Here is a 16,899-nt window from a genome sequence, read left to right on the forward strand (position 1 = left end):
GCATGTGGTGGGGTCCAGGCCAGCCCCCACAGGGGGCAGGGAAGGAGCACCACTCAGCCCTGCTCTGCCCTGCCCCCAATCTAGCTTCAACCCCACCCGCAGCTCCACTCCACACCCTGATCAACCTCCAGGCCACCTCCGGCTCTAGCCCCAGCTCCTCCCTGATCCCCAATTCTGCCCCAGCTCTGCCTTCAGCCCAAGCTCCTCTGCTGAGCCAACTGTACAGTAATGTGGGGGGGACGGGACAGATTCCATTACTGGTAATGGGGGGCGTGACAGGAAAAGTTTGGGCACCGCTGATCTAGATTAACTGGACAGCTGGGATGCTCCAGTATGGAAATCCCTATGTTTCCCCTTGATAAGGTTTGGTGGCACAATGGGGCACTGATTAGAAGAAAGTGGGAGGAGAACCACATTGTGTTGCTTGGCAATGAGACCACGGAAGTGGAGCCAGGACTCCGGGTTCATAGTTTCATAGATTCTAAGGGCCAGAAGAGACAATAATGGTCATCTAGTCTGCCCTCCTGCATAACACAGGCCATGGAATTTCACCAAGTGAGTCTACATAAAAAGTTATACCCCTTTAAATATACTAGTATAGTTAAGTTGTGCAAACTGCCCCTCCACCCTCAAGGCCTTGTCTATGCTAGCTACATAGGCTTTGCTGATACAGCTATACCTATATCGGTATTCAGTCAGACCTCCCTAGCCTAGACACAGTATATGCTGACAGAAGGAGCAGTTCTACCAGCATAGTAATGTCACCGAAAATTATTACTTATGCAGACCGAAGCCCTTTCCTCCTGGCATAGTTGTGTCTACACTGGGAGGTTTTCCATCAAAGCTATATTGGGTAGGGTGTGTGGTTTTTTGAGGTTTTTTTTTACCCCCTTGACTAACATAGTTATGCCAACAAAACTTTCTAGTGTAGACCAGGCCCCAGTGTGGATACAGTTATACCAGTATAAAGGTGCTTATATTGGTATTCCATATGGGGAAAGGAATAAAAATTACACTTGTATAAATCACCTTCATATGGGTATAACTGTGTCCACTATAGGCATTGTACTGGTATAACTATATTGGTAAAACAAACCCATCCCTAATCAGCATAGTTATATTGGTACAAAAAACTGTGCGTAGACCAGGCTTGACTTACTCTATGACCTCGTGCAAGTCTTTAACCTCTCTGTGCATCAGTATTCCCATCTGTAAAATGGGGATAATGATACTTTACTTCCCAGGGATTCTGTTAAGTTTAATTGTGTAATGTGTGAGAGTTCAGATGAAAGTATATAAAATACCAAGTCTCATTAAAGGTGGTCTTGCAAATTTAAAACAAAACAGTGAACAAATGTCATGTTAATAGATTTATAATGTGTATCCTCTATTCCTTGCATACCCACCAGTCCAAGATATTCAAAAGGGGACAGTGATTTTGGATGTCCAATTTGAGGCATCTTAAAGGAGCTGGACTCAGAGGGACTCAGCACTTTCTGAAAATCAGTCCCTTCTTTAAGGTGTCTACAAATTGGGGCACCGAAAATCACTAATTGCTTTTGAAAATCTTGGCAAATTTACTTTAATCAGCGTATTAGATGTCCAGGGAAAGCAGGATCAGGCCCAAAATATTCTGGACTGGAAGGATTCTAACACGCTGACTCAAATTAGACAGCATTTTACTGAACAAGTAGCCCCATTGACTTTACCAAGACTATTTGTGAAATATGCTGCTATTCAAAAAGAGTAATGGTGTCAGAATATGACTGTCTGCCATCTCCTGGGGACAATCTATGATTCACCAGTGACTATAATCTGAGTAACAAGTTACAACCTCAGAATCTGTGATGAGTAACAGGGCATGTAACAAGAATATCAAATCCTTTCTTTAACAGCAAACCAAACGGGCACATGGTTTACGGAATAACATTAACAGCAATTTTGACATGCCAGTGCCCACGATAAGGTAACAGAATATCAGTAGAGGAAATAGTTACTTCCTCTGATAAGATAATTAGCACATTTTTAGTAAACCTACTGAGCATCTGAGAATTGTGCATGCAAATTTCTCAAGATACAACGGAAAAATTTTGTTTTTCTTTGTAGCTCTTATTAAAAAACACAGCCCCATCATCTTTTCTAGCATGCATAAAAAGATGCTTGCAGCTCAAAAAATCTCACAGTGGTCTGCAGGGGATTCCTGATCTTTTCCTTTTATATTTAACTCCATCTCTACAGTTCTCATACACGGGGAGAGTCGAAAATTAATCATAATGACCCAAATTCATTCATGGTGTAATTGCACTGAAATCAGGCATATTGCACACGCTTGAATTTTACTTTATATTTTCTATTTGGCTTCTTAAAACTATGTTGGTTGCAAGGGGGCAAAGTTGGGAGCATATTTTAACTTTCCTAGTTCAGGGCCCATTTTGATTTCCATGGCATGTGAAATGTTTTGAGCTGGTGTATGAATGGTCCTTATATAAAACAAGAGGGTTGTTTTTCTGTTTCTAAGGAGGGTTAGTAACCCTCTGCTGTGTAGGATAGATAGATCAGTATTCTAGGATCTAGGGATGGAGATAGACAAAATTAGCCTTTGAGGTTAGGTGCAGTGAAAAGAGATAGATAGATTTGACTACAGGTTTTGTGAGACTCTGTGAAGAAAAGCATATGGGTTCGCAGGCAGTCCTTGGTACAGGGGACATTTGGGACAAGGGGTAAGTTGGGTTTGGAGGTATCTGTCATTTAGGAAAGCCGGTTGATTAGGGTGTTTGTCACTGGGAGGCACCAGTTCCTCTCTCCTGGTAAGGCCATCCCAGGGCTAGGTTTGTGCCGGGATGGATGCCCAAATATAGGGCTGTGTCTCCTTACATAAGGCATAAATCTCCCACCCACCCCCAAACATCTGCCTCTCTCCCTCATCACTCTCTCTCTCTCTCTTTCCCAATCACTCAGCAAAGCAGTCACAGCTCTGCATCCTCCTCCACCCCGCAGCCATACACACTGCCAGGATGTTGTTGCTTGAATCTCAAAGCTAGACGCTGGGAACCCACGTACCAAAAAAACCACCGATCATTTCCTGTCAATATATTCACTGAGGTTTCACACAGGCTGGCCGGATTCTCAGAAACAGCACCCTAGGTGACGCCTTTCTTGCATCCCCTCCCCTTTCTGCCTGCTCCTGTCTTGGGGGGGGGTTTCTTTTTTCTTTTTTCTTTTTTTTGGTAAGGGGCTGGGAGCTGATCTCAGGCACAGGGACCGGCAGCTGCAGGTTGAGCAGAAGCGATAACAGCCACAGCCAAGGGGTGGGGGAAGGCGTCAGAGACTGTCGAGTTTCCGCTCAGCCCCACAATCCCCTTGTAGCGGTGGAAGGGAGGAGGTCAGTGAGAGTGAGAGAAAACAATTTTCTGTTTGCCAGATCTGCCCCAGCTCTTCCGAGCGAGCAAAAGTGAAGAGACTCACCTCCCAGTGGCAAGGCAAGGGACAGAGAAACCACAGAGAAAGAGAGACACACACATCAAAGCTTCCCAGGGCCAAAGCAGCAGCTCACTAACAGAAAGGAAGAAAAGAAAAAAAAAAGACCCAGGATCAGAGGCAGATCTGCTACTAGGAATAATCCCTTTTTAAAAGGGAGCTGTTCCAGAAGACACACTGATCTAGACAGGGGTGCAATTAGGGAAGCAGATGTGGGGAAATGTGCCACCCAGCACTCATCCTCCCCTCCAAAGAAAGAAAGAAATACATAGGCATGCATGTGTGCAGAACTGCCAAGGTTTGTGCAGCTCCCTGCGTGACATGTTATGTAATGTTATGTACTGAGCTGTTTTGCATATTTGCAACTAATTTGCATATGAGCATAAAACTTCAGAGGGGGGAGGGGGAAAGCTGTGTGGATTTAGTACCTGAGAGTTGTCAGTTTGACAGCTCTAGTGGATAAAAGATGCAGTTTATCTACTGGTTCCCAAGTAGATTGCCCTGGCAGCATGCCTCAGATGTAATGTGTGTGTGATTTTCTGTAAAGATAGCTGGGGGAGTTCAGTCTTCATGGCCCATGCAGTTCTTGGCCTCTCTGCTGTGTCTGCCAAGTTATTATTAATTAATTAATTGTATTATATTATTATTATATTATTACTCAGGCCCTACTTAATTTGCGATATTGCAGAAATAGTGGATCCCACAATATTAGGCTTTTGATTTTAATTAGCTTACTTTGCATAGTCCACAACTTTGCATACATTTGGGGGTTTGCAATACACACCTTTCCCCCCATTAGTACAGTAGAACCCCATTTATCCGAGCTGATAGCGTGTAGGGCACAGGCTGTAAGCCCCAGGCGGCTGGGGCTTGGGATGTCAGCCCCGCACATGGTGGAACTTCTGCTGTCAGCCCCGTGCGTAACATCATACTTGACTGTTTATATTGTTCCAGCAAATTTTTCTTAAACAAATAGATCTTCTCTGGCTTTTTCAAATTGCTGCAGTTAATAAAGGTCCATTATTACTTTTCTGTGATTTTCCCTGTCTTGTCCTCAACTCAGCCACAATTACATCATCCCGCAATTCAAGTAGGGCCTTATTATTTTATATTTTATTATTTTGTATTCCCATAGTGTCTAGGAGCTGCAGTCATGGACCGGGACCCCACTGAGCTGTACAAACACAAACCAAAAAGATGCTGCCCCTAAGAGCTTACAATGTACGTACAAGCTTACAATCTGATACAAAGCATGGGGTGGGTGGGTGAGCGGGTGGGTGAGACAGAGGTTTCCAGTACTGCCATCCTCAAAAATCTAATCCATCGATAGCAAAAGCCTTCATCTAGCTTCTTGATATCTATTATTCCTGTCCAGTAGCACCAACAATGTGCTAAGTGCAGTCCACGCACATACACACATTTATGCACATGCCCTGCTTGGAAAAGATTAGAATATAAGGCCAAGCAACATCCAAATACACATGTTATTTCCCAGTATAAGTGATGGCCAAGATTTTCAAAAACAGCAAGTGGCTCTGTGTTGCCTCCTTTTTTGTTTTTGTTTTGGGGGGCTGGCGGTGGTGTCCATAAAGTAGCCTGATTTTCAGAGGAGGGATGGCCAGCGGAAGTTTTGCTTCCATGGTAGCAGGACTGGGGGCTAGGGAACTCTTGAGTGCTCAGAACTTCTGAAAATTAGTCCACTTATTTAGGTACTTAAGTATGGACTTTTCAACATCTTGATCTATAAGATCTCTAGACATAGATCATGTCCTGCATTTTTCTGTTAATGGTCAGGTATCTATATATTTTTCTGTGATTAATGTATTATTATAAGTATTATAATTATAATTATTATTGATATAGGATCATCCCACTAAGTTTGTTAAACTGGATTTTATATGGGCATGTTCCTTGTTATATAGACTGATTATCCCACATTCCTCCATTGGGGAAGAAGGTGTCACGGAACAAATGAGGAAACAGCAAAACTGTTTTCCAATATGTGACCTTCAGAAACCACATGTCCCCTAGTGGAGGAGGCAGGTGGAGAAGAGAAAGAGAGGTAAGTTGGTAATGGTCCATAAATGTATGAGAGCGACAGGGTGGGTGAGGTAATATCTTTTACTGAACCATCATCCGTTGGTGAAAGAGACAAACTTTCAAGCTCCCCAGGTCTCTTCTTCAGGTCTGGTGAAGCTCTGTGGAGCTCAAAGCTTGTCTCTTTCATCAACAGAAGATGGTCCAATAAAAGATGTTACTTCACCCATCATGTCTCTGGACATGGACAAAACATGGACAAAACACTTGCAAACATAAATGTATAGGCAGTGTGTTACAAAAATGTGGGAGTCAAGAGTCATGGGGAAAGGAAAATCAGTCTGACTGTAAAAGTCCATTGAAAATACTCTCATCGGTAAAAGAGTAATTATATACCACAAGCAAACTTATTACATTCCTGTGTGAGGGTGACACATGATATTCCTTAACTTTATTGTTTTAAATTAGACAGAACCAGGAAGACAAAACTGACGTACTACTGATTTGATTCAAATGGTTAAAGAAAAGTGAAGGCATTAAAGATATTTCAGTTGCTACCTTTTCAGTAATTAATGACATTAGAAGACAAGGTAATATCTTTTATTGGACCAACTTCTGTTGGTAAGAGAGACAAGGTTTCAAACTTACGCAGCGTTCTTCTTCAGGTCAGATATTACCTCATCCACCTTGCTTCTCTCATCTCCTGAGACCAACATGGTGACAGCACAACAACTATTAATGACATTGTTTAATGAATAATAACGTGTACTTACCTAGTGCTGTTTATGCAACTCTCTCAAAGGGTTTTACAAAAGGAAATCAGTGTTTTACAGACTGGGAAAATGAGGCAGTGGGAGATGAAAAGACTTGCCCAAATCATTAGACCCCCATCTATGGTGATCCATAGCTCCAAACGCTAACCACTTGACCATGCTACATGCTTTGTGGGTGGTAGGACTGCAGGATCCAACCTATGTTCTGTCAAGTATGAAAGTAAACCTGCTAATAAGATATAAACACAGGTGCAGAGGTCTGTTTTAGTGTACAGTTGCCTCTTATTTTCCAGATGAAAGGTAGGTGTTCCTAGAAAATCTGGCAGTGCTGGTAACATGTTGCTTGTTTGGGACAGGAGAAGGACAGAGATGTAAGAAATAATTGTTTTTTGGGTGGATGCGGTTGATGAAAAGCAGGGGCAAAGTTCTTGTTTTTCTCCTTTTCATGCACCACACTGCAAAGATAGCAGAAGCTCCTATTCAAACAGAGACTTTGGCTTTGCTGATTGCAGGCTGGGGCCCACCTTCCCCCCCCACCCCCTGGCAGGATACTCAAAACTCATGTGGATTTCAGTGGGTTTTCTGTGACCCTACGTGGGGTGGAAGAGGTTAAAACCTACTTCTCATTACAGTGGCGCGCTCACCATATTGGAGAATGGGTATCTCCATTTTCCCATTTTGTAGGTCAGGGTGAGATATGACACTCCACCCCTGCCCCTCTGCTAACATTCCTAGCTTGCTTTGGCGGGTGCACGCCATTTATTACCAGGGAACAAAACTGTTTTTTGGGTGAGGGGAAATTACACCTTTTAGAATCCTATATGTTGTCTAGCAGGTTTCTAAGCATCATTGACTTTAGGGCAGGAAACCAAAAGTTCAGCACTGCCCAGTTGGAACGATTTAAAGGGAGAGAGATTTAAAAAAAAAAGAGTGTGTTTTAAAAGTCTCATTGAAACAAAGAGCCAAGTAATGCTTAATCATTATTACAGTACCATAGAGAGGGCCCTTCTGACATCAAGGCCCCACTGCGCTAAGCACCATACAAACATGCACCGAGAGACAGCTCCCGCCCATCACACCTACATCGAAACAGACAAGAAAGAAAAGGGGAAAGAGAGGTGACGTGATCTGCCTAAGCTCATACAACAGGTCAGTGTCAGAGCTGGCGACAGAGCTTGGTTCTCCTGAGTCCCAATGAAGTGTCATGGTCAGGAGACAACACTGCCTCTTTGCCTAAAAAGGAAGTTCAATAATTCAAAGGAGGTAAACTGGGAAGGTCTGGGAGCTGGCAGTTTGGATCATCTTTCCTGAATGTGGCACATAATGTGACCCACAACAAGGGATCTGAAGGAAATAATCATGTGCAACACTTTAAAGGAAGTCACATTAATGTCTTCATCTTAAATAACACCTATACTCTCTCCTTCATGCTAGTAACCATTTACAGTAACAAAAGAGAGGCAGATACCACCAGATCCTGTTGGGAAGGAAGTGACTTTGGGTCCAAAATGAAGAATACCCTTTTGAAGGGCAGGACTGAGAGTGGTGAAGAGTCTTCTGGAGCTGCAGAACATCCTCATGGACCACACTGACTAACTGTGTCCTCATGGCCCACACTGTGCCTCTCTCGTAGTGGCTGGTCCAAGCTCAGGATAAGAGCCTCATACTGCTACCAGCTAATGGAGTTGCCCCTTTATTATTATCAGTAGCACCTAGAAGCCCTAGTTATGGACTAAAACCCCACTGTGCTAGGTACTGTACAATCACAGAACAGATAGATTGCCCCCACCCCAAAAGCCTTTAGCTCATGCTTTGAAGTGGTAGTTCCTGGATTCTGTCATGTCTGGGGATTATTACACTTCCATTTAAAATCCAAGGGCTCCCTTCCATCTGGGGAAGTAGGCAAAATTTCAGACAGAAGGAGCTACTTTGAAAATGTATTTTCTCTAAACAGGGCACAGATTTTCTTTCCCAAGAGTGGGCAAGTCCTGCCCTGTTTGAAATCAGATGCATTATGATACATCCTTATCATTGGCTCTGAACTCTGAATGGCACTTTCATGGGCTAGTTTTACCAACCTCCATTCCCCATAGTGGAATGGTGAAGGCAGCAGGTACTAGTTGCAAAGCTGGATATAAGGAAGAGCTTTAGAAGACGAGGTGGAAGAAAAGACTAAGCTGCCATGCAGCTATGTGAGTCTAATCATTACAACTCACTAAATACATGAAGCCCCATACATCCTTGCTCTAACACTTTGCAATGTCACGTAGGCCATTAGCTAAGCCTGACCTAAATTCAAGCATTTTTGTTAATCTAGACATAGCTTTATGTTCTCTTGGAGCATTCAGTATAATTTACAATCATGTATAAGAAACTTTGATTCTTGTGTAAGTTTTTTCCCATTTTTATTTTATTTATTTATATTTTAAAATGAAGTAGCTGCAGTGTGTGCAATCTGAAAAACGATACTAACGTGCAGTTATATTCTGAATAGTGACTCTGAAACTATGGCCTCGTAAGGTGCCATGCTCATTGTATCTTTATGGCTTCCATGATGAAGTCAGTCAGTCTACAAGCAAAATTATTTTCTATGTAACTACTTTCAAACTCCAAGTACATTCTGCAAGTCAAGCTGGGATCATGACCACCAGTACAAATGACTCTGCAATTGGAACTTAGTGAACAATTCTATTCATGATGCCTGAGCCAGAATAGAATCTGGCTTCCTCTTCTGCAGAACTAACAGTTATAACAATTCATTTTTGTAACTCACGTCAGCCGTTATGACTTCGCTACCCTGCTCTCTTGTGCCTGTATATGCCATTTTTACCTAGCCCCCTTTCTAAGCACAACCACATTTTAAAAATCATAGGAAATAGAAAATGCACAATATAAATGAAACATGTTCAGCCTCAGTTTTTATGGCTGCAGTTTTCTCCTGATTTTGCTCAAGACGCAGATATGCTGTTTCTTCCCTGGCCTATCCTTTCCCCACCACAGGGATTAGTTATGTAAATTGGAACTTAATCCCTTAAAGGCAAATTTGCAGTTCAAATCCAAGTGCCTGCTTGCATGGCCAACTGGAACCAAAACCATCAAGAAACTGGGGATGTTTTGCATTTTACCCTATTTCCTTGAACTATAAAGGTCTCCATCAGGTTATAAAGGCAACCGACCAGATTTTTTCCCTTTTAAACAAATTCATAATACAATAGATAAAAGGAAAGAGGGGAAAAAAACCTTCCTAGAAAAGTGAGCTAAGGCTCAGTGAATTTCCAGCAATGTGGCAAACATATTGTCTGCTCCTGTGACTCTCAAAAGAATGTAATAAAAGGAAGACAGCAGCCCAGCAGGCAACTTCTAGGGGAACTGTCTGCCTTCCAGCCCCTTGATGTAACGCTTGAACAGGTGCAATATAAAGGATGCTAAACTGGTGATTATTAGGGCTGTTGGAAAAGGTTTCCTCTCCACTGTCTGATGTGAATATTTTTTTAAAGGCACAGTATGAAGGGATATACAGGTCTTTTACAGATCATCTATTCTAAGGGGAATACTATGTTTGCACAGAAAAAGAAAGTTGACCGTTTAAAAGATATTGCTCTTGATTTGTGGCGCTGTGTATCAGGAATACTTCTTGTGGAATCAATGGAGTGATACAGGTGTAAGTGAGAGGGATATCAGGATCACTGTGTTGCATTTCATATTGGCTATTTTTCTCATTAATGTCAGCGGTTCCCTGGACTGACTTCAGAACAATAGCTGACCTCCTAGCCACTCAAGTTTGCATAACAGGCTGCAAAAGTTTTTAGGTGTGTCTATCTTTGTGGGACTTGAGATAAAGTGTTTTTTTTTTCTCTGAAGTTGCTGACTTTTCAAGATTATCCATCCTTATGGCTCAGCAACCAACCAAAGACTAAATAACAAGCAAAGATCCTGTGTGGTTCAGTGATTTCCTTGTTAAGCTTCTATCCAAGAGGCAGCATTCTCTTATTCTTTACATGATTTCTTTTAAAAACGAAACAACAAGAACAACAGAGATTTACAGGAAGGGAAGTATGTTTAATGTCAACGACCCAACTTTAAAATCCTCTTTTTATTGAGGTTGCCCTCTTCTGTTCCTCAGCCAACTCTGACCTCTTATGCAACACCTACTACTAGTACAGGAATAGAATTGAGCAATTTAAAAGGACACCTACTAGGCCCCTCCTAAACCAGTGCAGGACTGTCCCCACGCTCTACTTTTTTCTATTGCTTAGTCCAGTCTACTTTTTAGGGCTTTACTCTCTGGGACAGACAGTGCGGCCTAGTGCATGGGGCACTGGGTTGGGCATCTTGAGACCTGGTTTTGACCTGCTATATGACTATGGCAAGTTATTCCTGTTGTCAGTTTCTTCCCCACCCTTTGACTATGTAAACTGTAATATTTTATGAGCAGTTGCTGTCTTTCACTGTAGGTTTGTACACAGTGGAGCCCTGCTCTTAATTTGCACCTCCAGGTGCTATTGTAATATACAGTAGAACCTCAGAGTTACGAACCCCTTAGGAACGGAGGTAGTTTGTAACTCTGAAAAGTTCCTAACTCTGAACAAAACATTATGGTTGTTCTTTCAAAAGTTTACAACCGAACATTGACTTAATACAGCTTTGAAACTTTATTATGCAGAGGAAAAATGCTGCTTTCCCTTTATTTATTTTTAGTAGTTTAGGTTTAACACAGTACTGTACTGTATTTCCTTCTTCTCCTTTTTTCGTCTCTGCTGCTGCCTGATTATGTCCTTCTGGTTCCAAAAGAGGTGTGTGATTGACTGGTCAGTTCCTAACTCTGGTGCTGGTAACTCTGATTAATGTCCTAATAATCTAACCCAGTGTACTCTAATTGCGCTCCTTACAATATGCTTTTCCAGCTACAGCTTTACTATTTAACGTCAGGATATCCTTACACAATGGATGTGAAACTCCAAGGGGGCCATTTTCCTCCCTGTTCCCCTGGCAAGATGCTTTTTCTAGCAGGTGCCAATGGGTTAACAAATCATTATTTTAGCTTTTTAGGAGCCAATGCATGCCAGACGGTGGCGCTGGCCGTGCCCCTATCTGTCAAGAAGGAATTGTATAGATAATAGGATTTGGGGAATGGTCCTAGCTGATCACTCCGGAGATATCCGAGCTGACTGGGGTGGGCAAGCATCCCGCGTTTTGCACACACGAACGGATGCACACTTAGATTCCTGATCAGTTTCCAAGGGGAAAGAAGCTAAAGGGAGGAAGGAGGGGAGAAGAAGAAGAAGAAGAAGAAGAAAAAAGCTCCCTACCCAGTCAGGCGGCAGTCCCTGAACCTAAGATTTTACACAGCTTCTACGTAGCCATGATTGCTGTATAGACTGGAGAGCTTCTATGTGTGTGCCTATGTGTGTGGACGGGAATGTGCCACCCTCCAGCGCCTGCCTGAGCCCTTAGCCAGCGCCTGGCTCTGCTTGATTGTCTCCTGGCAGGAACAATGTGGGTTTGCCCTGGGGGTCCCAGACCCCTGTCCCCGCCTGTGGAAAGCGTGTGAAAGGCAGCTTTGCAAGAAGGGGGCAACGCACGGAGGAGGAGGCGTGTGTCCCTAGCAGGAGGAGGGGTGGAAAAAAGGAAGCCCTCATGGAAGTATGAAGGAGATGGTGGGAGGCTGCTGTGTTTGTTCTGACGAGAGAGGATGGGCAGAGAACCCGCTGGTCTATTGCGATGGACACGGTTGCAACGTGGCTGTGCATCAAGGTAAGGCAGGGAGGGGAAGACCCCTCTCCCCAGCGCCGGGCTTTGCTTGTGGGGAGCGGAAAGGGTGTGGGGAGAAGGGGGGGGGAGGAACCCCCCAGATCCCCGCCCCCCTCCCACCCCGGCCTGTCCAGGCACAGAACAGCGATGGGAAGCTCTGAGCCATCCCGAGCGGGGGAGGAAGGGGTGGGGGAGAAAAATGGGGTGTATGTGTGTGTGGGGGGGGGGCTTTGTTTTATCCCTATTGTTCAAAATAACGGTATTGTTCATGGGCCCTGCTGCGATGTCGGGGACTATGCCCAGGGGGCGGAGCAGGGGGGCAGGAGTAACAGCGGTTTGGGGACCCTGGTGTGTGTCTACACTGGGGTGGGAGTGCAGGGGTGGGGTGGGGTTATTTTTGGTTGGTGGGGGCGCTAAGTGGGGAGTGGGTTCTTAGCCCCGGGTGCTGTTTTTTTGGGAGGGTCTGCAGAAGGGGGTTCGCCAAAGCAACACACCACACAACCGGGAGCCTCCCGGTTGTTTACTATTCGCTGTTGTCATTATTAGGAGCGGGGTAAACTCTGGGAGTCCTTCGCAGAGAGCAGGGACCTCTGGCTGCGTTTCCCCGGCTTCCTCCCGGAGGACTGTGTGTTTATTAGTAGGGGCCCGGGGGGGACATCTGTGGGGACAAGATCTTTAGGGAAAGTGTCTGTGTGTGTGGGGGGGATCTGATGGGAGGTGCAGACCCCCACTCTGGAGGCGGGGCAGGGGTTTGCAGAGGTGACAGAAAGGCAGGGAAAGGCACCGGGGCTGGCTGCTTTGGCAGATTATTAACGTGGGGGCGGGCGGGCCGCAGGATTGCGAAGGGGGTTAAAAGACCTCGCCTGGCCAAGTGTTTCTTCTGCTCCCTGCTGCACATGGCTGGGTTATTAATGCCTCTCCGGGCTGAGTTAACCCTTTCGAGGGGCAGCACCGGGACCCTCTCACAGGCTGGGTCCTGCAGGGGGAGGCAGCCCCACTTATCCCGCCCCCCCACCCCCCAGTAAGGATTACAAGCATTTGTAAATGACTTTACATAAAGGGCAGCACACACACGAGCTGGAAATGTTGCCCTCCTCAGATCTGGGGGAAATAGCTTTTTAGTGGAAGTCCAGCAGAAGGGGAGATGGTGAAAAGCTGAAGAAGCATAAGATTATCATGTGATTTTGTTTAATAATAGAAAGTATCCTGGTCTCACTTGGTGTCTGTCTGTCATCATCATACATAAGCCAGTATCTATCTATCTATCTATCTATCTATCTATCTATCTATCTATCTATCTATCTATCTATCTATCTATCTATCTATCTATCTATCTATCTATCTATCCAGTGTACTGCTCTAACTGCCCCAATAACAAGGAGGTGAGTGAAACCAGACAATCACTACACTCTCCAATGAACTCATACGTCAAAATAATAATAATAAAAAAGACAAAAACAGCCTTTCACCCTCGGGCAAACACTTCTCCCAAGTGATCACTTTGTATCTGAGCTCTGAGTCCTCCTCAAAGGAAATCTGCTCAACACTTTCAAAAGCCAAGCCTGGGAACTTAAATTCGTAACTCTGCTAGACACCAAAAATCATGGACTTAATAAAGACACCAGATCTATGGCTCATAACAACAATCTGTAACCCACTAAGCCTCCTTTGTCCTTTGGGGGAGGTTTAGGCTGGATATTAGGAAAAACTTTTTCACTAGGAGGGTGGTGAAACACTAGACTGTGTTACCTAGGGAGGTGGTGGAATCTCCTTCCTTAGAAGTTTTTAAGGTCAGGCTTGACAAAGCCCTGCCTGGGATGATTTAGTTGGGGACTGGTCCTGCTCTGGGCAGGGGTTGGACGAGATGACCTCCTGAGGTCCCTTCCAACCCTGATATTCTATGATTCTATGACATCAGAGGTGATGACTGCCCTCTTCACCTTGAATGGTCTCTTGCAACATGTGTTAACTCCTTATCTGTTCCACCTTGTATTTAGCTGTGATACTCTCAGTACCTTTCCCAGACCTGAAGAAGAGCTCTGTGTAAGCCCTAAAGCTTGTCCCTCTCACCAACAGAAGTTGGTCCAGTAAAAGACATTACCTCACCCACCTGGTTTCTCTTTATCATACATAAGCCAATATCCATCATTATCATACATAAGCCAATATCTATCTATTGTACCCCAATATTTCTTTCTCTCTTGTTCTCTTTCTTTCTAGACTTTCTTATACAGGTTTCTGTGACTGGGAGGTTGGGCATTCTTCTGTGGCTTATACGCCATGCTCACACCTGTAATAAGAGGTCATTTGCAACCAGGCGAGCAAGGGGAAGTTAAACAGAAGAAGCAGAGCTTGCAGGGGAATTCTCTTCACAAACAGATGCAGTGCCTCCTGTCATAAAAGAGTTTATTCCAGGATGCCTGTAATGATCTGTTAGCATGTAGCTGGTCACTCTGAAATGACACTGGCTTGTTGTTTTAATGTCATTGGTGTCACTCTTCTACTTCCTATTTTTGTAATACCAGAAACTTGAGGATATTTTTCTTCTCTACTGATTATTGGGCATTGGCATCTATGCCTTTCTCCTCCCCCCCACCCCCATCCTGAATATTAACACATATGCTTTTAATTGGTAACTAGGACAGTTCCCACTTTTACAGTGCTTTATGATTCTGAAATGTCTTTGTTTACAAGCCAATGCAATGATACTGGGACTTTATACGTTTACGACTTGCTGCAGAGACAGCAGAGCAGGCAGAAAACATTGTTTTGGCAGGGCCTACGAAACCACTTTTGAGTTTATAAAAGTCTGAGTCGTCAAGTAGTGTATAAAGTATCATACAACCTAGATATTTAGACTTGGGAAGACTTGCCTCCTTCGGGTTATAATAATTTTAAGGGACATCCTATTTGATATCCAGAAACCTTGTCACCCTCCCTTACTATACTACCTGTGACCATGGCATTTGGATATGATTTTGGCATACTTTAAATTTTCTCTTCCAAATAGAGTTGCTTTGTTAATTTATCTCTTTGTGCTTTGTGCGCAAAGGTAAACCGTATTTAGCTTTTGACTGCATGAATAAAATAGAGCCAAAAATGACCTTACTTTAAAACTTCACATTAGAGCTGGTCAAAAAACAGAATGCAATTTTTGGTGGAAATTTTCCTTAAAACATTGTCCCATTTGGTAACTCAAAATTACATTTTTCAACAAAAGTGTCATAAAAATGCAAATTAAGAACATTTTCAACTCTGGTCCATGTACAGTTTATATTTTCTTTCTTTCTCTCTTCTTGTTCAAGCAACAGGCAGGGAAACTAATAATGTGTTCAGCTGAGTGCTTGCCTCTGGCCGTAAGCTTATTGCTAAAGATGGACCCAAGGCACTCCTCTGTCATTGCTTTTATATAGTTTCTATTTTCTTATGTGTATGCCTTGGCTCACCCTGGATTGAGCCAGCCCTTTCAGTTTAACTCCACCACCCCCATTTCCCCCCCCCCCCAGCTCACATAAAATCTCAGGCATTAGAGAAATGGCAAAAACTTATTGTGGTCCTGTCCCGTCTTATCCCCAGGGAACATCACATGAGTGCTTCCGGCATTATATTTTCAGATGCTTTGTCCAACCTAGTTTCAATGATGGGGACTCCATTCCAATTGTCAGCTCAGCTTTGAAGGTTGAGTAAGGAGGATGTAATTTGTTCTTTGCTGACGGGTCCCTACATCCTAGTTGAAGCAGAAATGACCATACCCCTGTCTTCTCTTTGCTTCTGTTGCTTTAAACCCACATGCATCCTTCCAGAGTCAGCAATACTCTCTTAAAATCCAACAAGTACATCCCTTGATGGGTTAGAGAGAGGCACTGTTGTTGAAGGAGGTAGGGCATCCTCAAGTGACATTGCCAGTCCTTGGAAAGGGTTATAATGGCCAGGATGTTGGATTGCCCCATGGCAGAAGGGAAACAGGCTGATTATAAAGGAGAGAGCTTCTGTTCACACAGTGGGAGCTGGAGACCATCAGTCATGCTGGGAGAGCAAAGAGAGGGGAAGATTTTGATAAGAGCAGGGTAAAATATGAAGATTTCCTGGATGCTAGCTGGAGGCTGTTACATTAAAGTGGAGCTTGTTCCCCACATTGGTCCAAAATAGCCCAGATTTGGTGACCTTCCTGGCATGCTGAAAAAAGCATCTCTTTCACAGGGTTTTTGGAGAGGGCTAAGGGTATGCTTCACGGTGATGAAGAGGTGGAAAAGAGATTCTATAGTTGTCTGGCTGGCAAAGTTCCTGGTGAAACGATTGTTTTAATGCTGCTATAATTTTACTGTATTATTAATGATGGTTAGGGCACCCCTAGAGCCTTGGATAGGAGTCTTTTTAATTATTTTAAATCTAAATAAAGCAGAACCTGGTGGATTTGAAATTGACTGGGGATTGTGGGAGTCATCTCTCCACTCCATCTAGGCCAGATTTTCCAATGAGCTCAGCTCTCATTCAGGCCAGATTTTTCAGAAGCTTTCTGCATGTTGGGTGCTGACCTCTTCTGAAAGTCTGGCCTGAAGTGTCACAGTGGAACTGCTGAGTACTTTGGAAAAGTTGGTCCCTTATTCAAGTGCTGAGCTCAGCGGAAGATCTGGCCCCAGTTGTGGATCGAAGGAGAATGTTCCCTACCTTTAAAACCCTCCTCTGCAGCCTCAAGCTAACTGCATGCAAGACATCTGCTGTGGTCCTGTGGCAAGGCCTTAGGCTTGAGAGCCAGACAATCCTGGGTTTTATTCCCCACTCTGCTAGTAAGGCAAGTCAGTTTGCTGCCTTGTGCCTGTGTTTACAGGGTGAAACTCCACAGCCTGTGTTATGCTGCAGG

General features: G+C 44.0%; 1 protein-coding gene across 4 annotated transcripts in view; it reads left to right on the forward strand.

The window, feature by feature from the left end:
- The first annotated feature begins 11,387 nt into the window (after window positions 1–11,387).
- Window positions 11,388–16,899, forward strand: part of MLLT6 (MLLT6, PHD finger containing) — a 68,544-nt gene continuing 63,032 nt past the window's right edge. The window contains exon 1 of one of the 4 annotated variants that reach the window (XM_073326421.1): window positions 11,388–12,041. In XM_073326421.1, coding sequence (XP_073182522.1) covers window positions 11,933–12,041 — 109 coding nt within the window. In that variant the 5' untranslated portion in view covers window positions 11,388–11,932. The remainder of the gene's footprint in view (window positions 12,042–16,899) is intronic. The other 3 variants (XM_073326420.1, XM_073326422.1, XM_073326423.1) reach the window with 3 other exon arrangements.

Source organism: Lepidochelys kempii, chromosome 27, assembly GCF_965140265.1.
Source record: "Lepidochelys kempii isolate rLepKem1 chromosome 27, rLepKem1.hap2, whole genome shotgun sequence".
Taxonomy (NCBI): Eukaryota; Metazoa; Chordata; order Testudines; family Cheloniidae; genus Lepidochelys; species Lepidochelys kempii.